The 26,439-nt window shown below is 36.2% G+C and overlaps 1 protein-coding gene across 1 annotated transcript in view; it reads right to left on the bottom strand.

Annotated features, from left to right (window-relative positions):
- The window catches only part of lrmda (leucine rich melanocyte differentiation associated), a 262,398-nt gene that overhangs the window by 8,256 nt on the left and 227,703 nt on the right, over positions 1-26,439 (bottom strand). Inside the window, exon 6 of the mRNA XM_087803117.1 lies at positions 19,342-19,426. Coding sequence (XP_087659243.1) covers positions 19,342-19,426 — 85 coding nt within the window. The remainder of the gene's footprint in view (positions 1-19,341; positions 19,427-26,439) is intronic.

Here is a 26,439-nt window from a genome sequence, read left to right as displayed (position 1 = left end):
AAAATACTGAAGTAAAAGTACTTTGGTACGAGAATAATCAAGTAAAATACTGAAGTAAAAGTATTTTCATACAATGAAACTCAAGTACAAATACTGAAGTAAAAGTACTATCATAAAACTTTCATCAACTGAGAACAATGAAGTAAAAATACTTTGATACAAGAAAAATCAAGTGAAAATACCGAAGTAAAAATACTCTAATAAAACAATAATCAACTGACAATACTAAAGTAAAAGTACTTTAATACAACAATAATCAAGTAAAAAATACTAAATTAAAAGTACTTTGATAAAACAGTACTCAAGTGGAAATACCAAAGTAAAAATACTATAATAAAACAATAATCAACTGACGATTCTAAATTAAAAGTACCTTAATACAACAATAGTCAAGTGAAAATACTGAAGTAAAAATACTCAAAAAACAATAATCAAGTGAAAATACGTTGAGAATACAAAAAGTAATCGTGAATTTTTTTTTTAATAATAAATAAATAATGAAAAAAACAAAAAACAGTGTCAAATCAACAGGACAAAGTCTTGTATTTCTTGTATACTTGCAACATTCGTTATATTCATTTTAAATTTTAGTAGAAGATCTTCAGGTTAGAAAAACATAGTGAACACAAAACTATTTAACACGTTATCCCAACATAAGGACTCATAGCAGCAGTAATATTATTTTAAAGCTGACATTCGGGACATAAAGCCTGAATGGGAGTGAAATGGTGAAATTAAACTGTCCAGCACTGTCCACCCCTCAGTGTAACTTTGAGAGCTAAAGTGACGTTTGTCTAAAAATATTTAGTCCATTACACATAAATCGCTGTCGTGATGATGCATGTCCGGAGCTCTCTCGCCTCCCGAGTGTTTACTCCGGTCCAACTACTGCATGTTTTCAACTTCAGCGTATTGATTCAACTTTCAAAATGGCCGCCATACAACCCTGGGACATCAGGAAGATTCATTGGCGTCAATGTTCATCTGTAATTCATTAGCCATTTATTCTCTCCACGCAGGCTATCAGGGAGATGCAGACCATTTTTCAAACCACCCAGGATGTGGAGCGCGGGAGGAAGGGGGAGGAAGGGGGGAGATTACAACACGGGAGACAGTCACGTGTGCAGGTGCTAACAAACATTAGCAGTTAAAAACTATTTATCATTTGATGTCACTGGTTGAATCTGACGTGTATTAGCAACGTCAAATCAACATTTTTTCAAATTACATATAATACATAAATACATATATACATGAAGGATAATCTGAAGGACCTCTTCAACTTTTAAATTACAAAAATAAACATTGATTTGTTTTTAATTATTAAAGGGATAAACAGTGATGACATCAACAATATAAACAAAAACAAAGTTAATTTTACTTTGCAATTTATATCGATCTAATCTAATCTAATGTAATCTATTAATTTGTTGAAGTTTACTTATGGAACTAAACAGTTAATTATATATATATATTTTTAACGATTATTGCTTATTATTTATTATGTTTATATGTATATATTTTTAAATATCTTTTGAATTGGTTTTTAAGATTATCTTTTTATTTTGGATTCATATTTTTTGTAGTTGTAATAAGTGGTTTATTGTATTAATTTTTATAAATATTTCTTTAATTTTAATCTTTTCTTTGCCTTTACATTTAAATCATGCACGATTCAAAAACAATATTTTGCTCCTACAATAATAGAACTTTGGACTGTAATCAAAAGTATCAATTGTAGTTCAACACTTGACAACTATAATCAAACTATTTTAGCTGTTATAAAACAATAATCAACTTTAATCCATTTTTAACTAAAATCAATACGTTGTGAACTATAATCAAACAATTATTTATTATCATTAAAAGATGGATATGAAGGGCATAGTGGTTGTAGGAATAGTATAACAGTAACAGTACAGAAGTACTTAAAGTACTTGAATGCAAAATTTATCAAGTAAAAATACTCATGCAAAAGTACTAACGTAACCAAGCAAAAAAAAGGAAAGTAGTAGATTATAAAAGTACTGAGATAAGAAATAAATACAATAAACAAAAAATAACATAAAATTAATAATCAAATAAATACATACTAAATATTATATAACTAGATTAAATAAAATATTAAGCAATAACCATGAAGAAGGGAAATTAAATTTTAATTAAATACAAAGTGTTATAGATAACACAAGTACAAACATGCTGACAAAAGGAGTAAAAATTCTCAAGTATAGTTTAAAAAAGAAAAAAATAAATTTAATAATAAAGTAAAAGTACTGCAATACAAACCTGATCAAGTAAATATACTTAAATAAAAAATACTTTACAAAGGCATAAAAGTACTCTTGAAAATTGTAAATAAAAAGATGATAAATTATCATGTAAAATAATATATAATATACAGTATATAAATGTAATATAAATGATCGAGTAAAAGTACAAATACAAAGGAAAAACACTCACGTACAAAACAGTCAGGAAAAATACTGACTATACATCTCTCTATATATATATAAAATATATATAATGGTAATAGAGTAAAAGGTTTTGGACACAAAGAAAATCAAGGAAAAGTACTCAGACACAAGAGTAATCCAGTGAAAGTACGTGGATACGGTGAAGGATTCAAGGTACTTCGGTTCAGACTCGTGGAAGACGTGACCTTCAGTCGTGCACCTGAAGGCACCACTGGAACATTTGGCCTCGGTCATATTGTGATTCACTGGTTAGCATCCAGACAACGGCTAATCCTGACAAATACAGCAAAGCAGATCAAGGGTATTAATGCTCCGACGCTGTGGTCGATAATATTTGGCATCATTAATTTCCAAGCCCCCGAGAAGACGTCCGGACCCTATTATGTGGGAAATCTCATCCCGGGCTCCTCCATAGCTCAGCTGTGGCTCAACCAAGCAGCCGAGCAGATAATACGCTCCGAGCTCTGAAACATGTAGCATTATAATTAGCTTTGTCAGGTCCGAGCCCTACAACCCTCATGCAGATAATATGATAATACGTCTTCATAACCGACTGACCTTACACACTCAATATTTCTCTCCTTATGGAGATTACGTGTCAATAAAGTCATCGAGTCCCGGCCTGTGTGGCAAGTGAAGATTTAGATTATTGGACTTTGGCCGTTGTGAGCTACGAGCGTTATTATTCCACCTGTCTGGAGATATGCGGGGCTGAGGGCGGTCCGAGGAGAAAGGGAGGGCCAGATAAGGGCGAGGCGAAGGAGAGGGGACGGCGAAGGAAGGCGAGACGAAGACGGTGGGATTTCTTACAAGAGGGGACGGATATTTAGTGATTCACTGGCTTCACCGAGAAGAAGTGGAGCTACATGAAGCCGTCATACTTCAATATACATCAATGTAAAGACAGATCTATCGACGAGGTCATCATCTCAGGACACACCTGACGTGAGAAAAGTGTGACCAAGGGGTCAATTACGGTCGCTCCAAGCCAGACCAGGACAAGAACCAATGGCTGAAGATACAACGATATGAACCACAGACTTCAAACTCTCAGGTGGTCATAATCTGGCAGCTCACAGACAGAAACAATGAGATTTACTTTTTGTTTATTTTATTCTCATCTTGTCCTTCACATGGCTTTACACTATATTTTATACAATCGTACTTACCAAATCAAAACCAATATAATCAACAACAATTTTCAACTATAATCAAACAATTTTCATTTATATTCAAACAATTTCCAACTATAATCAAATAATTTCCAATTTAATTAAACAATTTTCAATTTATTCAAACAATTTCCAACTATTATCAAACGATTTCCAACTATAACCAAACAATTTTCAACTATAATATAATAATTTTCAATTTAATCAAACAATTTCCAACTATAATGAAATAATTTTCAACAATAATCAAACAATTTCAAATGTAATTAAACAATTTTCAACTTATTCAAACAATTTCCAACTATTATCAAATGATTTCCAACTATAACCAAACAATTTTCAACTATAATATAATATTTTTCAATTTAATCAAACAATTTCCAACTATAATGAAATCATTTTCAACAATAATCAAACAATTTCCAATGTAATTAAACAATTTTCAATTTATTCAAACATTTCCAACTATTATCAAATGATTTCCAACTATAATGAAATCATTTTCAACAATAATCAAACAATTTCCAATTTAATTAAACAATTTTCAATTTATTCAAACAATTTCCAACTATTATCAAATGATTTCCAACTATAACCAAACAATTTTCAACTATAATATAATAATTTTCAATTCAATCAAACAATTTCCAACTATAATGAAATAATTTTCAACAATAATCAAACAATTTCCAATTTAATCAAACAATTTTCAATTATAATGAAAAATATATAACTTTAATTTAAAAAAATATTTTTCTATCGTCAGTGAACATAAGAGATGTGTAAGGTGCTCACCAGAGGTCAGAGGTCAGACAGAGACACAAGTCAAGGTGGGACAGTGTCCAGAGATGTTTTAATGTCCTTCCACATCAGGCCCACAGACTGACACGCCTCAGTAAGATGGCGCTCACATGTGAGTGATCCACTCCCTCCACGGTTGTGACAAGCAGCTCGCGGCTAACACTCATCCGTGTTGATGGGCCCACCCTCGGCCCACCAGGGCTAGCAGAGCCACCTTCCTGTGAGTCGCACCGCCATCTTCCTCCTTTGATTCTCGCTGCCCTTCTCTGCTGTTCTCTGTCACGGTGTCATGTCCAATCACTGTTGGTCCGGCCCGGCAGCAGCCTCAGGTACTAAAGTGCTTGACAAGCATCAAGATAGGCACCGGAGTGACTCTAATAACAGGGGGTTCTGTGGGGACCAGAAGGACGTGTCAGTCAGCAGGGCCGGGATGCTGAGGAGTAACTATGGGATGTTTGCTGGGAGACAATTTATAGAGGGTTGGACCAGTGTTGAGCAGGTGGACTCAAGACACAGCTGCACTCATGGAACATCCAGCTGGAGTCGCGTTTCTTGAACTTAACATATATTCTAGGATGGAAGGAAGTGTAGAAATATTTATTTTTATTAATATCTATTTTTTCTTTCATATCATAGTACCTGGACACAATGTTGTATTTCATCAAAAACACCTTTAGAACCGTAGTTATCAATACATCAGAAAATATATGAAATATTTGTTATTCCCTATTCCTACATATATATACACACACAAACACATATATATAAATATATATACACACATATATACGTATATACACACACACACATAAACGCATTTATATAAATATATATTCATACATATATACGTATATACACACACAAACACATAGATATAAAAATATATACAGACATATATACGTATATACACACACAAACACATAGATATAAAAATATATACAGACATATGTGCGTATATAAACACACACACACACATATATATATAAATATATAAACACAAATATATACGTATATAAACACATACACAAACACATATATATAAAAAATATATATACACACATATATACGTATATACACACACACACACAAAAATATGTATAAATTCATATACACACATATAATATATATACACGTATATCCACACAGACATATATACTGTATACATATATACTGTATATATACACACACACACACACGTACGTACTAACATGTACACACATTCATTCCAACACAGAAACACATACTGGCATGCATGCATGCATGCACACACATGAACACACAAGTATATGCACACACACGTGCACACACATACACACATAGGGATGCATACCTGCATACAAGCACACGCATATCCACACAAACACACACATATACACACACACGTATATGAATGCAGTTATGTGTGTGTGTACATATATATACACAACACACATATATACATATACACACACACACACACAGATACACACACATATATATACACACATCTATATATACATATATACACAAATATATATTTACATATACACACACATATACGTATATATATATATATATATATATATATATACACACACACATATATATACACACACACACAAGTATATGCATACAGTTATGTTTGTGTGTACATATATATACACAACACACATATATACACATATATATATATATATATATATACACACATATATAAATATATATATATACACACATATATATATACATATACACACACACATATATATATATATATACACACATATATATATACATATACACACACACATATATATATATACACACATATATATATATACATATACACACACATATATATATCTATATAGTTGTTCTAAAGTTGTTTTCATGTGTAATTGTTTTAAAAACGTCCCTCACACTCGTGTCAGTCTCGATCCGTCCGCTTGACTGATTCGTCAAAACGTTACGAACACTCGGTCCAAACAGTCCAAGCGCTTGTCTTCTCGTGGCTAAACGCGCCGGCAATCTTCGATTTGATGGAAATTGCCGGTGACAGGTAGCGAGGTGCCATTTTGTCCGGCGACGCGTGAAGTCCATCATTGTCTGTGCGGTTGAGTTTAGTTAACACGGCACTTAGCGAACCGACGCCGCCTTCAAAAGCCGGTAAAACACCGTCATTGTCATGTCATTTATCTCTCGCTCGCCAATTTTCATCCTGTTCCTTGATGTAACGTCTCGCCGCGGCCTTTCAAGTGCAGGCACGAGTGTTTTACCAGCCGTCGGGATCCACGCAGAACGAGAACCTGCGGGTTTTTTCCCAGAAACCTCCCCGGGATGAAGCATCTGCCGCGGCTATCTGGTAAACTGGCTGCTTCCCTGCGAGCACTTTTTATGTGGCTGTAATTGACCTGACAATGGGCTTCATTATGCAGACTCGTTCATGCTGTTTTGCCTGATAATTATTATTTAATGTGTTCAGATGGAGAGCATCATTAATTCATCCCTTCCTCCAATGTCAAAGAGATGAACAGTGAAGTTATCACTCTCTTGGTGATTAATACGACGCTCTTTTGTTATTGAATCCTGTCCCAGTGATTAAACCTTCATCCCGTGACTCGCCGGCCGCCTCTTATTAACGCCACCATTAAGAAGCTCTAATTGGCTTTTTTTTTATTTTGGGGGGTTTCAGGTTTGAGACACTTCTCTGTGCTTTTTTTCTTTTAATTAGAAAAACTCTGGCTGTAATGAAGGACGCGATCCATCAGTGTCAGACGCGTTCATTTGTAATCCACATGTTGACGGAGAAAATGAGCACTTATGATTACTGGCGTCATTAGAGGCTTCATCCGCCCTTAAGGGCACAAGAAAACTCTTAAGAACTCCGTAAATAACCAGCTTATCATCGTCTTCCTGTCTTTCGGCTCGTCTCAGGTTGGCTTCCTGAGGAGAACCTGACGGGAGTAAACGTGCGCCGTCAGATTTAGAATATGAATTTTGTAAAGGTGAATTTTCACAGCATCAAAATCAGACATTGTGATTTTAAGCTCTGTCATTTTTTCGCCATCTTTTTTTTCCAATGTTCAAAAAAATGTAATGTGATGTTCAATTCTTAATGTAAAAGAAACTTGAAAAAAGGTTGTAGTGAACATTATAATCAAACAATTTCAAAATGTTATACATTTTTCAACTATAATCAAACAATATTCAAATATAACCAAGCAAATCTCAAGTATAATGAAACCAGTTTCAACTGTAATTAAACAATTTTCAAATGTAATCAAACAACTTTAAACTATAATCAAACAACATTAAACTATAACCAAACAATGTTCAACTAAAATCAAACAATTTTCAAATGTAATCAAACAATTTTCAACTATAATCAAATAATTTTAAACTATAACCACACAATGTTTAACTAAAATCAAACTATTTTCAAATGTAATCAAAAAAAATAAATGTAATCAAAAAATGTTCAACTATAACCAACCGATTTTCAACTAAAATCAAATAATTTTCAACTATAATCAAACAATTTTCAAATGTAATCAAACAATTTTCAACTATAATCAAACAATTTTTAACAAGAATCAAACAATTTTAAACTATAACCACACAGTGTTCAACTAAAATCAAACAATTTTCAAATGTAATCAAACAATTTTCAACTATAATCAACCAATTCCTCAACTATAACCAACCAATTTTCCAACTATAATCAAACAATTTTGAACAAGAATCAAACAATTTTTAACTTTAATAAAACTATTTTCAACGGTAATCCAACATTTTTTAAATGTAAAACAATTTTCAACTAAAATCAATCAATTATCAAATATAATCAAAATATTTTGAACTGTAACCAACCAATATTCCAACCATAATCAAACTATTTTCAACGAGAATCAATCAATTTTTAACTTTAATCAAACATTTTTTAAATGTAATCAAACAATTTTCAACAATAGTCAAACAATTTTATTTTGATATTGTAACAGTTAATTGTTCATTCATATTCAAAGTTGCACGGAAGTTAACACAGATTTATTGTCACTGAATATATTACACTGAATGTTTTTTTTTATACCATAAATTGTAAACCTTCATTTCTTAAATTAATCGTTTAATTAATTTCTACAATTAATTGAAAAAATAGACAGTGGAAAACAACTGTGCCTAAAACTTGATAGTGTGTAAAAATGAATTTAATGCCTTAAATGTGATAGAAATCCCGTCTTGGACACACATTCACTTCCATACACTCTGACTTGAACCGCGGCTCTTATCTCCACACAGCAGAGACACTGTAACCCATGTTCCCTCGCGGCTCGACCTGGAATAAATGTCACCGAAATTAATTTCACCATTTCTTTTTCCCATTAGACCCCCCGCCACGGTAATCTCATGCCTCGCTCAAAATTTATGTGCCTCAAAATTCAATTTCCTCCTCATCCCCGTGAGTTAGAAGTACAACGTCTGATAGGCATTTATCTGGTCATAACTGTAATTCAGCCATCAGTGAAAAATGTCATCCTCCATTTTAAGTGTTTGATTAAAGTCATTTGGGAACTGACAGGGATGAGACTTTCATTTTCGTATGCAACGCTGACAGGTTTACAGCAAATACACAATGTCTTTGACGAAAAAGTCGATTTTACCACAATGCGTTTGGACGGCTTCGACTGTTGCTGTGCATTTTGGGGTTCAGGCTAGGAAGGATGAGGGGTCGGTAGGTTTAGTGTTGGTGAAAAAGAGCTGAGTCAAGAGGTAAAATCTTGCTACGTTATCGCTCTCTTTGGGTAACAAGAAAAAAAAAAACGTAGCCAAAATTATCTTAGCTTTCTGAAGGAACTTGATGACTAATATCTGGATATCGTAGTTAAGAATCAACAAAAGTATACATATATAGTAGTTTTCAATATAAAAACCAACACTATTTCTGGACTGTCCCGACGTAAACGGTTTCTATCCACATGTCCAGGACCCTTTTTTTCAGTTTCCATCCACACGATAGAAAAGTGGAGCGAACTAAGAGAGATACGGTGCCTTCAAGTGCTGTGTAAAAGTGATTATGAGCTGTTAAGTGGCTCTTCTTCAGCCCTCGCTGATAGCATGAAGGACGGATGCCTCCGGCCGCTATCGCCACTCTTCCCAAGGTTATCCGAAAATCACGGCAGCGGTTTCACAAATACAATTTTCCGTAGCTACACGGAGCGATAACACGAGTGATGAAGACCAAGACGTATTGTGAACTATAAACTTCTAGTAACCAGTGACCATAAGAGGAAGATATTTCAAACAGGCGTCATCTCACGAAAAACTCAACAGTTATTTTGAGATAAAAATTCTCAAGATTACTGAAAACATATGATGCGTTTAAGTGACCTTTGTTTTACCATTGAATTATCTTTATACTGAGTCAGCTTTGTTACTCTCTCACAGGTGCTACGGAGCTGCTCTTGGGCTCAAAATGGCCGCCAAGAATTTCTCTGTGTGGGCGAAAAACCGTCTCCCTTATGTTAGTTGAAAATGAGCGTTAGTAGGCTAATTTTTTATTATTCCAAGGTACTTTTTGAACTTATAACAGTTCTGTGGCTTGAATATTAAGCAAGTTACAGCTTTTCAAAAACTGGACTAAGCTGGATTTCTTGTTTTTTTTTCTTGTTTTTTTTCTTACGGTTTTCGTCCACAATGGCCAAAAACTGTCATGCGCTAACTACTCCCTTATTATTAGTGCTACAACAACGCGAATAGGCAATAGTTTTTAAATTCATAACAGCTCTGTAGCTCGAATATTTAGAAAGTTAACATTCTAACATTTTTGGCCTTCTTTTAGTCTTTTTCGTAATTCTCGGAATCTGTCACAACCATCGGATAAATTATGCTATCACCATTTTTAGTCCAATCAAACATGCTATAGTGTAAGTAAAATATTTTAAACCGAATTACACAGCCTTTTCATTTTTCATTTAAAATATTCTTTTGTGGTTTTGTATCGTTGGCTAGTTAATAATATAGGGTACCTTCAGGCAGCTTGGTGACCCACTCACGGGTGCTGCAAGGGTGCTACAGAACTACAGAAGGTTTTTGATCTTATTTATTCGCAATGGCCAAAACGGCCGAAAATGCTAGTAGCCCTAACTACACCCTTATTATTAGTGCTACAATAGCGTGAATAGGCTCATTTTCTTTGGACTTCTAGTCTTAAAACTAAATTAAAGCTCTGAAAATAAAATATTAAGCAAATTACCGCCTTTTAAAAGTCCAAACATGTTTGGCCTTCTTTTAGCCTTTAGCACCTTTCACGCCTTTTTTCGGAATCCGTCGCGAATGGCCGAAAAAATGGTGCTACCACACTTTTTAAATCCATGCAAGCATGATAAAAGGGACACTACAATATTTCAAACTAAATTTCATTAACTTTTTCCAATTTCAATTTTAGTTCTATTTATATTTTTTATTAAATCTCTGGGTAAAATTTAGGTTAGTTTCCTTGAATTGTCATTGAAGGTGATCTATCACAAAATCTTATACAATGGCACGAAAAGCTACAATATTATTTAGCATTTTGAAGGTATCCTTTCATCTCATAAGGGAAGAATACACACAATAAAAAGGAATAGTTTGTGTTAAATGTCACTCAAGTGTGGTTTGATGAAATAAGATCGTAATAAAACCATGAAATCTGCAGAACATGTAAATCTGCAGCAAATAAAGCTGCTCTGTCCGTCATTTAAAATGACTTGATGAATAGATTTTAGCTGAGCTGAAACACTGACATTATTAGACTCAGCAGCAGACGTATGGAACTTGAATTCATGCCCCATTTTTATGACGGATTAAAGGAATGCTAGATGCACTTTAAACAAACTTTGACTTGGATTAACAGCACAGGAAGGGAATAATAGTCGTCTCTTTACGAGCCGAGAATCCAAACAAGGCTTTTTATGTGACCTGAGGCGATGAATAATCCTAATGGCACTTAATGTTGAGCTATGCAGATACTCTGACAATAGTCTGTGTTGAAACATCACAGCTTAGTGTCTCCCAATTGTGTATTGATGCCGCGGCAGCTGACGATAAATCACCGGGTTCGGCGGTGAGTGAGAAAACTGTTTAGACAACGACCCAATGGAGCTTACCGTAATTGACAAATGAGTTTGGCTCTTTCCACAACAATAGCAGCGGAGCTACCTGGGAATAAGTGATTCTGGGTTTCGTTGCCACGTCGGAGAATAACCGCATATTTATCAGGTTTTATACGACGCTTTTGGTTTACGAAAATAGACATTGTCTTTTTAAGATAGCTTTGCAGCATTTTTTCTTTTTACTTGATACGATGGACGAAAATCAGATTACGTCAAAAGCTTTAATAGATTCTTAGTTTTGCGAGTAATATTTAAGGTGGAATTTTTAATCAAGGTAAAATGAAAAAAAGGATTTATGAATCTCATATATTTGCTAATGCGTCAATATAACCAAAATTACAATGATCTGGACATACATAGATATTTTTTTAAAACGACATAATCTTTTTTATAAATTAATATAGCAGTACTATGCTAACGCATAAACTCAAGAAACCAACTATATTTATTTTATTTAAAAAGAAATGACATGTTTAAAATGATGATGAATAAAAAATATGTATATTCATCATTTCAATTTTTAAACTATTGTAATTAAAGAACATATAAACATCTATATCATTTAGAATTTAAAATAGCGTATTTGGTAATCAACTAAATTTTATTTAAAGGGCAACTAATGTGATTTAATTGTGTCTTAAATAGATGTTGGACTCTATTGTTCTCATCAGTATGTGTCTGTTTGTACAAAACTCTTTTTTCATTTAAATAATAACATTAGAAAATGTTTTTAAGCCCCGCCCACTTAAAACACTGTTTTTCTGTAGATTCAATGTTATTGACCATAACCACACCCACTCTGCTTTGATTGGTCAAGAATTGAGGTTTGTCATCAATCCTGGAAGTCCAAGGGACTCATTGTATAAACAAAGGGGGGCATGATTACAGCTGGCTTGAGAAGGAGTGAAGCCATTATTACGTCATTATAGACTCCGGTCTTGTAACCTCCCCTTCGCTGAGATTTCTGATGAGGGAGAACTTTATTAAGTAATAAATTCAAAAAGTGGTCTTGATGAGAGACTTACTGCATCTTGGAGAGGAAGACTTCAACATTTGAAACATGCGAGTGAAAAAAGTTGGGTTTTCACATTAGTTCCATTAAAAAAAGCATGTACAAACTTTTTACCTCTCAGCTGCAATAAATGAAACCATCAGGACAAAGTTTGATCTGATCCTTTCCCCCCACTCTTGATGGCAAAACTGTTCACTCAAAGCTCTTCTGGAATATTTATAAAAGAAGTCAGTATATCAGAGCGGGGAATATTTACTTTCGTGACAGGAGATGTGGAAGCGAACACTCCCGAATAGCTCTGAAGTTGACAGTTCCATCTTTTCATTTTAACTTTTCGCCCCGTACGTCCGACGTCAGCCGAGGAACTGAAGGTGCTCGGCGAACTCTCGCAGCTACATCAAACGGTCGGGTGGAAACAATAGTGTCAGTGACATTTCCCCAAAGTCGACACAAACAGAATTATTCAGAAAGTGCGAGAGGAGTGCCATCCTATAATGGAGGGATAATGACACTTGGTGGAAGGCAGCTTCCTCAAAGCTGGCACATCAGAGATCAGCAGTTAGGCCTGTCACGCAAGTTGAAGAGGTTACGGCGGTGTTTTAATCTTGGCGGCTGCTGGAGGAGGAGATGTGCAGGATGCACCCGCACTGGGTAATAACAAGGGGAGGCTCGCTGCCAAAAGAAGAGCTATCATGGCTTTGGAAGTGGACAATAGGCTGGGATATTAGGGCCAGAGTGATGGACCGAGAGGCCAGGTCGTCCCGTTCTGTCTCCGATCATCCATCTCAATATGACAAACATAATGGATATTCATGCTACCGAGAGTAGCCGCTCCAGGGAGGGACGGCTAAACATCATCAGACAAATATTTTCTGTGTTTATTCAAAGCTACTATGTCCCAGTTTATCCTCCATGACTGAGCTAATACCTTGATAATATACATATTTTATATCAAATTAAACCATCACTGGGAATCCCAAATTCAAGATTAGGAAACAACTGAAAAAACCAACACGTTGATAATGGGAAAACGACAAGATAATTCATAAAACTATCCATGCATCTTGGAAGGTCTTTGTAGTGAGACAGAAGCACAATCGATAGCAAAACTTCTTGAGGTTGAAATATAATCTTGAGCTGAATTAACACCAAAAGCTATTCATTTTGTCAAAAGTATTTAAAATGTAAAATATGGATATATGTAAATAAAAGTAAAGTAAGTAAAATAAAAAGTATGACAAGAGTATTGGCTTTAAAAAAAATGGAATTATGGATGAATGAATGAATTATGGATGATCGACGACTGCACATTTGTAATCTCTGATGCCAGTATTTTAGTTTCAATTGAATACCATTAGAGTAAAAGTTAGGACTTTGGACTCTAAAAACGGTAAGAACAATTTTAGATGTTATTGTAGCTGTCAAGAAGTTATTAGAATACATTGTGAGGAGGCAAGGGTGTTGGGAGGTTGTGAGATAATCCCACAATAAGTAAAGTAGATTATATGTTAGAAATGCATTTATAAGATTAAAAAAGTACTTGAACAAAACACTATTACATTTCTTTTTAACCTAAAGAAAAAGAGAATAATTGTAACATTTTTTGAGAATGATCTGAATCAACCTCAGTGCAGGTATGGTGCATGGTATTTACACACTGGCCAAGCACGTGCACTATCTTAATGTGTACTGCAAAGCAGTGCACTTGGAGAACGCGATTTGGGACACAGCCAAATAAATTAAATAGATAGTTCACCTAGATTTCTAATTTTCTACTCGCCTTCATGTCTACCAAGGGTTTGGATTATTTTCAGAGTAATCAGTTCTTTTTTAGAGTTATTGACAAAATGTTTGTTCATTTTAATGTAGCGAACGGGTGAACTATCGCTTTAATAATTGTCGCCAGGTTATTTATTTGTCACAACATTCTTCTTCTGACATCAGATGGGATTTTGTCGTCATAGAGCTCAAAACACCGTCTTGAAAAAGCTTTAGAACATTGAGCCATCAGTCAAACCATCAACCCACCTCTTCCTCATGACAACAGTTAAGTTCCAGCACAAGCAGTGTACGCCTCCATTAGTCATGTATCTCGGCCAGATGTCTGCTGGTGGAGGAGGAGATAGCAGCAGGTGTAGATCTCTGTGAGCCCAGCTGAGCTCTAAAAGCCAGTGCTTAGCACCCAGCGCTCCGTCATCTGGCCTCTCCCTCGTCTCCAGCAGCCTCCCGACAGCCCATTCCTCATCATTTACCCCTTTTTGGCAAAGCCCACAGCCTTTCTAATGGGCTGCGCTGAATGCTTCCAGATGTTTGTTTATTTGTTGTGCAGCAACTGTAAAACAGTTTACTCTAAGTTTGGCTCTGATCCCATGACTCCGTGTTTTTCGGGGGCGCGGAGGGACGTTGCGGTGCAGATCGGCTCGACGTTTAATGAAAGAGAACCGCCAAGCAAATGTGATGTGCCCCACGGGTCTCGTCAGGGAGTCCATTTTTTTTTTCCTCCTTCTTTTGTTTGGAGCTTTGAAGGCTGTTTTATCCTCTCGGGATTTTAACAACAGTTGTGCACCATTTAAGGTACATACATGCGAAGCAGTTGGATGTGAGCCCAAAAAGTGCACGATTAAAGGGGCCCTAGTTCCTGTTTACTGTTCGTCTGGTTTCATCAAATAACTGCAGTTTCAACGACCTCTGCACAAATCGTATGTAGAAAATTAGAGCATAGATTTTAAAATAAATGAGTATATTTATTGTGTGCATGTGTGTTTCTATGCAGGAGTGTGTGTATTTGGGTCGTCAATGGACATTATTATAATGTATTAGAGAGTTGTTTGTACTCATAATTAATGAAGCATCTACTGAACGTCTACAATGACTTCTGTACATGTTATTGTGATTATTTTTTAATCCTAATTATTTGATATTATTTTAGTGAAAAATAATGTCGGTCTTGAACTGTTGGACGATGAATCGGGCTGACAATTGTAACCAGCAGTGAGACTAAGAGTTGAGGCGACAGTGTTCAAGGATCCTCCGGCCCCTCTTGTCAGACCTAATAGTCCGACTCCTCTATGTGTCATGTCTTCGACCACAGAGTCGCTCTCTCATGAGTATTAGTGTCAACTACTTTGATATGTACCTTGATATTCTCATGTATATACAGTGGAATTCAAAATATAATTACTTGTTATTCTCTAAACATTCTCTGATACTATAGACAGTAGTACTAGACGAATCAATTAATACTATTTTTGCTATGATATGAAAACATTTTTATATTTTTTTGGCTCTCTAGTTTCTTTTCTTTTCTAACTAATGAAATATTATAAGGCAAGAGTATCCTCTGATGGATTTCATTTACCGGTAATTTATTTTGGAAAATAATGTTTCACCAACACATGTTAGAACAAATCCAATAATAACAATAATATTAATAATCAAAATAGTAGATTATTTTATTTACCTGTGGACCGATAAGTGAATGAAGAAGAGGAATACAAATAATGATAAAATATACATTATTATGTCATAATGGACTCCGCTCTTATAACCTCTCATTCACCAAGATTTTTGACGGGGAGAACTTTATAAAGTAATAAGTTCAAAACATGGTCATTAAGAGGGACTTACTGGATCTTGGAGAGGAAGACTTCAACATTTGAAACATGAGAGTGAGTCAGGGGAGTTGGGTTATCACATTAGTTGACCTTTAACCCTTGAACCGTTTTTTCAGGATCAAGGTGACCTGGAGGCTGAAAAATAAATGTGTTTTTTGTACTCTTTTGTTGTCTCTGGGTCAAGGTGAACAACCTCCACCACGAACTGAACTGCATATGTATTTCTTGAAGCCAGGGGAGTCGTTGACCTTAAACCAAAGATAACACAAGGGATACCACAGACACATTTATTTTCCGGTCTTGGGGTCAAATTTTAAGAATAAAAATACATGTGATACTGGAGGATGATCAAACAGGTTAAAGTGGAGGATGATAAAACTCTTTTACACATTATAAAAACAATGTTTTTTTGTATGTGTGACACTTTAGATCTTTTGCTCCAGTTTCTCTGTTGGGGGTGAGAGACCCTTGAGTATATTCATTCCTCCCACACACCTCTTCACTTCCTCCTCTGGTTTAAACCTGAGCAGAAGTGAATTTGGTGTTGAGGCTTCACTGTAGTCGTCGCCTCGGCGGAGACGACCAACCGTCTCCCACCTCAGGGAGCTTCAAGCCAGGCCTAATTACCTGTGGCACCTGAATCTGGGGGGCTTCCAAGACAGGTGATAACGTAAAACTGGGGAGGGCACACAGGGACGGGAAAGAATTCGACTTTAGTCGCCATGATTAAGATTCTATGTCGTACATTGTTTAATGATTGTTACAGAAATATAGTAAAAGCAAATCATTCACTCCCAGCATGAGTTAAACTATTTAAGAAATACATTTGATAAAGTAAGAAAATTATCACATGAACTGAAGGCAAGTAACAGACGTGTGAAAGGAGTTGAAGGGCAGAGTTGAGGACTTCCTTATCAAGGAGTGCAGTGCCACATTGTAACAGTAACAAATGGAGACTGTCACTGTTGCTCAAATCTGAGATGGAGGGGGAAAATATTTCATGTGTCAGTTCGCTTCACCTTTAAAACGGTTGTAGGCGAGTCTGACAAATCACGAGGCCCTTCTGTCGGCGAGCTGAAACACTGAGGATGCTTTATGAGCAGGATAGCAAAACAGACGTATGGAAACAACTGTGTCAAAGATGGAGGCTTGTTTTTAGTGGTTCACTTGATAATGGATGTAAAGATGGTTTTAAAAAACCATTACTCAGCAACATTTTATACTGAGACTGTTGTGACGGGCAATAAAGCTAAACTACAAAGGGAAGGAACAAAAAAACTAGGACCATATTAAGATGGTATAATTATAAAATAAGCACCTAAATAGGTACAAAAGTACCAGATTTAATTATCAAGGTAAAAACCCTTTTTCTAATATATTTTAAGGGAAAACACAGCATAAAAGTAATTTATATAATGAACTAAAAAACATTTAATTTAAAGGATAGTTCACCAAAAATTCAAATTTCACTAATTTTCTACTCTCTCTCATGTCGACTAAGGGTTAGATTATTTTCGGAGTAATCTGCTCCTTCTTAGTTATAGATAAAAATGTTTGTCAATTTTAATTGTTGTCTTCATCTTCATCTTCATCCAAAAAGACACTTAAAAACACCTCCATACTGCCCGTCTTTAATGTCCATCTTGTATTGAAGCCAAAAAGATAAATAAGTCTTGATTTTAAGATTATTTCTAGTGGAAGCTCCAAGTCTACAGGTTTATCCTCTTTAAAACACACTACAAGTGTCAGTGAGAAAGATTGAAAGACGAAGATGAAGACAAAGACAACTGAGCTCCAGTCGCTATAATAAAAGGAACCAACATTTTTGTCTATAACTCTAAAAATAAAAAGATTAATCTAAAAATAATCCCGACCCTCAGTCGACATGAGGGTGAGTAAAAGATGAGTGAAGTTTGGGTGAACTATCACTTTAACATTTCAATATTATTGTTGGTATGTGACAAAAACAAAATATCAAATAAAGAAGTTGAAAAGTTTGAATAGCAAATTAGAGTTACGTCGCGAAAAATGTATGTTCTGGTGATAAAAAATTATAGCAGTGCAAGTCCGATTGAACTGCACGTTTTCATGTATGTTTTGTTTTTATGCGCTCAACAGTGCGGGACGTGAAAAGTGCCAAAAACGGGGATTAAAAATAATAAGAGACAATTATGGCTCTGCTATAGAGCTGGCCAGCACAGCCACCTAAAAAAGAACCAGGAAAAACCAAAAGTACATTGAATCAATTTTGAAACATGGTCAGGAAACATTGGTATCTGATATTGACACAACATTGGAAGTGTGCCCAACTGGCCACAGATGTCCAAATCCATGCCACAAATGTCCCCATCATCTATTTGTCTTATGTTGAATCAATGTTTTAATGTTGAAATGGTGACAGTAAATCAACATTGACTAAACATGGATTACTCAACACCAACCAACACTAACAAATCTGACTAATAATCAACATTGAATCAATTAAATGTATTATCTGGGAAGACAAATATGGTAATTATTAATTGCATGTCTGTTGGTTAGTGACCAGTCAGAAGCTATTATCCATCGTAAGGACCACATTAATATAGGCACAGGGCTGCATGTGGCTCACAGACCGTGTGTTCTAGTGCACAGTTGCTGATCTCCTGCTAACCTAACATTTGGCCTTTGAACAGTTCACCTACAATATGGAGTTCATGAGTGACTATTATTCTTCTCAGAATGTTTGATGCACAATTAGATCAACTGCCAACCGCAGGTCAATACCAGGTCGGATCAATGTCTGCCAATAGATCAAGGATCCTTCATCCTGAACATGAACACGGCGCTCCCACGCATACGTTCACTTCAGACCTGATTACCCGGACTTATTTCCACTATCTACGAACCGCACAGATGACGGGAGATCAATAAGAATAGATAGCATAACTTCATGTTGAACACGAGTTCAATAGATTCCCACTCGCCGCAGCCAGGAGGGTTCTGACTTTCATTTCCATAATCCATGAGTCTGGGGTTCTGTTTTAATGCATGATAATACTGTGCGGGAGATTCCTGTTTATTTGGACGAGCAACATCTGAAGCCGCTTCCTTGAAAAGGTTAGAGAGCCTAAAGGTCTTTGCTGTAACTCGTACCTTTGTGGTTCTTTGCATCTCTCGAACCTCGGGGTAGAGGAGTGTAGGGTAGAGGGTGACTCTCTGATCTGCTCTCATTAGACGGCTGGAGGAAGAACATGGAGAAAGAAAGAGAGTTAGTGTAAGGATTGTACAGGGAGGGAGGTCATCACATGGAAAAACAACAGTTCAAGGACGCTCAAAAGAAGAAGCTTGTTTGATGGAGAAATGGACAGAAATGTCAGACTTTACTGTATTATTTATAGAATAGTAATGGTTGTCGTCAATCAAAGAGCATATCAAATGACAGATTGAGGATACAAAAAATTAACCCTTGCGTTATCTCTGGGTCAAGGTGACCCGGAGAAGACATAAGGTATACCTCAAACACATTTGTTTCCGGGCCAACGAGTCACCTTGACCCAGGGTTCAACTTTTTTTTTTAGTTTACAGAGCAGATGTATCAGTGTGATGCAAAAAAAAAAAAAAAAAAAGTAAAAAAAAAGACTAAGCATGTTTTTCAAGGAGCTTATTATTATAGCAAATCAAACAACAACCTTTATAATGACTCAAGATTTGTTTTGGTCCCCAAACGTGCACTCAAAAGGACCCTGAAACTTGAAATATCTTTTATTTTTAGTGATTCCATTGTATTCTACTGAGCCCCAGACATGACTTGGCCACAAGATAATATTAATATTTTAATTTGTTAATGTCCGTTTACCCCACTCATATCATCACATCAACATATGGCTCCTGACACGAAATCTCGGGATCCATACCCATCTAGTTATTGTCATTTTTACATGATCACTTTTTTAATCTTATTGTGATTTAGCGATTGATATATTTGGGCATTATCCACAATGAGAGACATTGTTTTGAGGAATAACTAAACCTTGACAAACTGTTTGATTTATTTTTTCTTTTTCTCAAGACATTATTTATATTCTCACATTATTGACACCAGAGAGTTTATTCTGAAGAATGTACTACCCCAATATTACTAACATGTGTTGGACTTGAAGAGATATATTAAATTGTATTTTGTAAAAAAAAATCGGAATATTTATACGGAACCAACTTCAAAACAGAGAAGACTTCGGTTGTGGCTTCAAGTAAGTAAGTAAGTGACTTATATTTGTAGACCAGGGACACAAAGCACTTAAACAATCAAAACAATACTCCATAAACTATATACTTGAGCCTGACCACGAATAACTATGAAAGTAAGTAAGTAAGTAAGTTTTATCCTGACAGAAACTGGCAGCCAGTGAACAATTTTAAAGATCGGAGAATTGTGAGTTCTTCTACTAGAGCGTGAAGATTTGCTCAGTTATCCTATTTTCCAAGGTTTAGTTATTCCTCAAAACACGTCTCTTATTGTGGTTAATGTCCAAATATATACATCGCTACACCATGTCGTGGAGAATTAAGGGTTAAAGGAGCAGCTATGTGACCAGAGCACACTTTCAGGAAACCCTGCCAGAAGTGGATGGAGCAGAAGACAGGATGGCCAAATACGGTACAATAATGTGGTAACATCCGTTGTTATTGGGGAATCAGGGAACTTTCGGGAAAACAAGTCATATCTTAGGAGGAGCTTCAGTATATGGGGAAAAACCCACATTGTATCATGTATGAAAGTATCGTGAGATCATTGATGTTCTTGGAGATGATTTTTGTGAATTTGTGATGTACTATGGAGGGCCGCGTCCCTAAACCCAGACATCCCGGTGACCTTGTGACCTCTCATCTTTTCGAGTCGACTCCCTCCTGCGCAACAATCATAATAAGATTTAGAAATGAATCACGAAAAACGTTTCCCTTTACTCTTCTTTCCGGTCATCGCTTGCCTACTTTATTTTACCAGCTAACATAGAGAAGAGGATTGCACTGCATCCTTGACAGAGGAGTCAAAGTATAACTTAGGTAACTACTGTTGATAAGGCTAATGTTTCAGAAAGAATGAATCAAAATTAAAAAAGCATCATAACTCATAACTCATATTAATTGCCTTCATCTGAATATTATTATTATTTATTGGTATCATGCCCACTTAACTATCCCCGGAGACGTATGGACAGACAACCAGTCACACCCACAGTTAGTTGAGTTTAATCTAGCAACACGTTTCCAAACAGGTCAAGAGTTTCTCATGCTGTATTTCTCTGATGCACTTTCAAGGTCTTTAACTTCCCCTTTTCTTCACCGCAGCGAGAGCAGGTACTTTGTCATGACACAGCGATATCTGATGCCTTTGGAGAAATACTTTCCTCTCCTGCAGGAAGGAATGGACCGGCCTTTTAATCATCGCCACTAAGTCAACTGACAAATGGGTATTAGAGACGCTTCTCTGCTGCACTTTTATTGTTGTTCCTCTACATGCCCATGCATAACCTTGAGAAATGGAAGAGCGGCGCTTCTAAATGGAAACATAGTCCTCGTGGGCAGAGAAGACACTTTGAAGAAGACTAAAGATCACATTATATTCTGGGAGATAAGATCTCCAAAAGGCATTAGCGTCTGATAAAACGACAAATATATGTTTGATGGAAGCGGAATATATTTCTCTTTAAAGCACTTTAACTGGTAAAGCTGGTAAAGCTTTTGATTTGATCCATTGTATGGACTTAAAGATGTTAAAGGACGGATATGAAGAATATGAAGATGGTTCATCATTCATTTTTCACTCTTTACTGTCATTAACGGATCACGTGGTGCACAAGTTGTCCCAGTTACATTAGAGAATAGTTAGAGGAAACCCTGGAAAGGTTTAGAATCAGACTCTCAAGAGAGAATTTTGTCCAGAAGTCTGCAGTCCTGACCCCACCACCAGACTTGGCCAGAGCAGTTTTGGCTGTTGGTGAAGTTGTAGACATACATATATGTAGTTTCTCTGTTGTATTACATTTTTTATATCCCAGCTTAACTAGAACATATTGCCACGTTTGATTTCTGAATATGGGATTTTACTGCAACAGTTTACATTATATTTTTAGAAGCATTCTGAAAGACCAAAATATAATTTGTCAGTTTCTGTCACTGGCTGGAATTTAGGATTATTTAGCTAACTTTACTAACAAGTCTCAAAAACACAAAAATCTCAACCTTTAATTTTTTTTTTTTTCAAAATGTCGTTGTTTAAAGTTTTATTAATATTTGTGTGGTTTCACTGTAAATTTGAGCCATTTTAACAATTTGTTTTATCCTAACAAAAAAAGAAAATCACATCACAATCCAGGTAGATCTGATCCCTCCACGCACTCTTCTGGCTCGAATGATCACACACCCGGGGCCTCCTCCGGCCCACTTGGCCCCACACAGCTCCTCCTAATCCTGCTTGCCCACAATTAATCTTCTTTGTTGCGGCACTATTAGCAGCACCACCCACAGTCTGAGGCAGATGTTAAAGGAGAAGCGCCGGGGTGGCATGGAGCTTGAATCATGGTTCGGATGGATCCTGCTTTTTAATCCCTAAAGTCGCTCACCAGCCACCCCGATTCATCCCAGCGTTCTACCGTCCACTCGCTTCACGCCCGCTGAGTACCAACAAATCAATGCCGCTGATGTTCGCTTGAGTACATTTGCTTAAATTTTCCTTCGTTCAATAGTCCGGACAGAACATTACCTGAAGTCAGCGTGAGTGTCTTAGCTTCCTTTATTTACTTTTATTGACCGAGAGCTCTGATAATGGACAAAGGAAGTACAGAAGAGTCAATGTAAGGAATATAAACGGCAAAATTTTGACACCATGAAATGTAAATGATCAAGGTTTTTTCAAAGAAACACAAATTAATTAATTAATTTTTCGATTATTTATTTGAATTTGTAGAAAAACGCTTTTTTTTTCACTATTCTTTCCTGTATTTAAAGTGATAAGTCAACCAAAATCCAAATCTCACTCATTTTTTACTCCATACTTTCAAACAATTTCTCTTGTCGAGGCTTCAATACAATAGGGACGTTACAGACGAGCAGTATGGAGGTATTTGGATGTTTTTAAGTGTCTTTTTGGACGAAGATGAAGACGAAGACTACTGAGCTCAAGTCGCTACATTAAAATGAACAAACACTTTTTAACTATAACTCTAAAAAAGAACAAATTACTCTTAAAAATCATCCCTACCCTTAGTTTTTGGGTGAAATAATCCTTTTACCTCTACTGTTTTTAGTGCAAGTCCGGGGTCCATGTATAATATATATATATATACTGTATATATATATTTAATATATATAAAACAGTTTTATGTTGTGTACAGTGTCTGGTTGCTAGACCAAGTCTTGAGCACTAAGAAGAGCAGAAAGGTAAGACAAAAATACGAGAAAAGCACTGAAGAAACTCAAATCAATTCAATCTTCTTGGAGCTGTTCCACCTCCAGACAGGGGGAGGTGCTGCTGCGTTGTCTATTCAAGACGCTGCCAGACCACCTTCATCTCTGCCTCTCTTGCAGTCTCTCTCTTGCTGTCCAGATTAGTCTGCTCATCAAGCTGAGCATTGTTTTAATTTGCTCGGCCCGGGGCATATGCTGAGTGTTCACATCATTATTGTCTCCGTACAGTGTGAGTTATCGCCGCAGCTTATTATAATGTGGCACGAATTTACACGCACGGGAGTCTCCATGATAATAAAAGGCCGGACAGAGAAAGAGAGTGTGATGTTATGTGTGTGTGTGTGTGTGTGTGGACATGAGTTACAGCGCTGAGGAGAATCTCCATGGGCGGCGTTATGAAAGATGATCCTGACAGAGGATGATACATCACACAAGTCTGTCTTCTACCTTCATGTGATGTTGGAGGGATAAATGCTGATGAAGCCACCGGCAATCACGGTTATTACTCCCAACCATCCAGGAGAAGACGGGGACGAAATAAAAGAAAAGAAAAGTAAAAACTCAAAGAGAGCAGCTTTAGAAGTACTAGCAAAAACTGTCGAAGCTTCTAGATCAATTTAAAGTTTGTTTTTACATCCCTACACTTGACAGTACTGTGGTAACATCCAGCGCTAACATTTTTTGTAAATCATTACTACAAATGATGGGACTGCAGCTCCGCTCAGTCGACATGATAATTGAAACTTTTATAAATAATGTAGTAGAAAAAAAGGAAAAGAACTAATGCACTTTTCTATAGAGATGCTTGCTTTCTCTCAAAGTCTGAAATTTACCAGACGTGAACTCATTTTTGAACAGTAACTTGTGCAATGGCAGCAGGGATTCAAACCAGCACCAGGTAGAAAGAAGTGGATCGAAAAAAAAACAAGTACTTTTAAAAAGAGGTTTTTTGTTTTTGTCTCAAAATAAATCAATGTCCAATAATCACGTACGTTCTGAGTACCATGAGGCCCACAAACCTCCATTGGGTTAGATCTAAAAGACAATAAAGAACAGCATTAAAGGTACTAGCAAAACTTTAAAAATATATATATTTTTATATCCATACAATTGACAGTTCTTCAAAATCCAGCGCTACAAAAATGTTATTGTCATTTGACGATACTAAGTGTCATGCATACAACCTTCACTACGAATTAAATGAATACATCTTGACTTTTGTGAACGTTACCCAAGTAAAAACGATAATTGTGCCTTTTATTAAAATCTAAAAGCAAGAGCTAATTGTACAACTTTTCTTTTCGCTTGCCATCTCTATCCGTCCAAAAAAAACTACCTGGAAATGTACTAGACAAACTAATGCTGAACAGTAACTTGCTCATTGGCAGCATGTATTCAAACCAGTACTAGGAAAAAGAAAAAATGTTAATAAAGTTGTATGTTCTGAGTAACATTTGGCCACACAAAACTCCATTGGAATAGAACTCAGACAACATAAAAGAAAATGACAGACAATAAATGCGAAGAGTCTGTAGTGACTAGTTTGACATCTAAAGTCACATTTCTAAAATAAGGCTCGTAACCCCTTTAAAACATCATCCTGTGAAATATATCTAAGCTCAACAAAAGTCTATTCTATGTTTTCTCAAAGTGCGATATCATTTATTTATACTCCATTTATAGCACTGTTTGGAGTTTCTTCTTTTCTTTGCACTTTGGTTTTATATTTTGTCCAACCAATTCCGAAGACATCGACAGCCACAAAAGATTCCACGTAAATACTGTATATCAATAAATACTGGTGAATAAAGCTGCCCTTGAATAATTCAGAAAATATATCTTCATGAAAGCGTAAATAATACTTTTTTTAGCAGTACTTTCTACATCCAAGTGTTTCTATTATCACTTTTAGTGTTAGTTTAATGAACTTTTTGTATTGGCCGGTGACCGAGGCTGTTCAATTCCATCGCCACGGGAGTGAGCTTTGTATTTTTAAAAGAGATAACGTCTGAAAACGAAGATCGCGGGGCCGTGCCTCCGAGGCCCTCAACCCCAGCAGCTCCTTCCTGCCCGGCCTCACCTCCCTCCTTAAGACTGACCAGCAATACAATCTAATTACAGGCGCGCTACAGAGGGAGACCAGTGTAAACACCAGCCCTTTTTATCTCCTTATACATCTGGACAAGTAGACAAAGTGCTAAAAGGAAATAAATGTGGCCTGACAGCCACATCAAAGAGTTCAGCCAGAGGCTTACTGCTACTTAGGGCACAGGAATGTTGTTGCTAAGCATCAGCTCGCAACCTATCAGGGTGCAAAGAGGACCCTGTCCTGCCTCCGAGAGCGAAAAAAAAGGGGAAAAGAGAGAAATGAAGAGGGTGGAAGGGAGGGGGAGGCTGACATTGAGTAGAGGCTAGGGACTCAAGGAGATTTTTGTAGCTTAAAGCAATTGTTGGAAGAAACAAGCCTTCTGTTTTGTTTTCTCTTGACACCATTTCAGCTTTTTGTACTTGCAAAAGACATGTAGAAAAATGTCTTTTGATATGTTTTCTCTCTGGGTCTATATCAAAATAGTTCTTTTGTCTCTGCGCATGGAACTTTTTTCTTTTTTTTTTTTCCTTCGCTCCCCTTCTCTTCGTGTCTTGTCTCGGCAAACTGGTGCCGCTTTCTGATCATGTTAGAGATCAGAGGGGACGCGACTTGTGCACTTATTCGAGTCAACGTTTAATGCTCGGCATGACACGTTTATTTGTTTGCTTGATTGAATTTTTTATGATTCGCGTCTC

This window comes from Callionymus lyra, chromosome 11 (genome assembly GCF_982586985.1).
Source record: "Callionymus lyra chromosome 11, fCalLyr1.hap1.1, whole genome shotgun sequence".
In the NCBI taxonomy this organism is placed as follows: domain Eukaryota; kingdom Metazoa; phylum Chordata; class Actinopteri; order Syngnathiformes; family Callionymidae; genus Callionymus; species Callionymus lyra.
The sequence above is the reverse complement of the archived record's forward strand: the minus strand, read 5'-3'. Positions and strand labels throughout refer to the sequence as shown.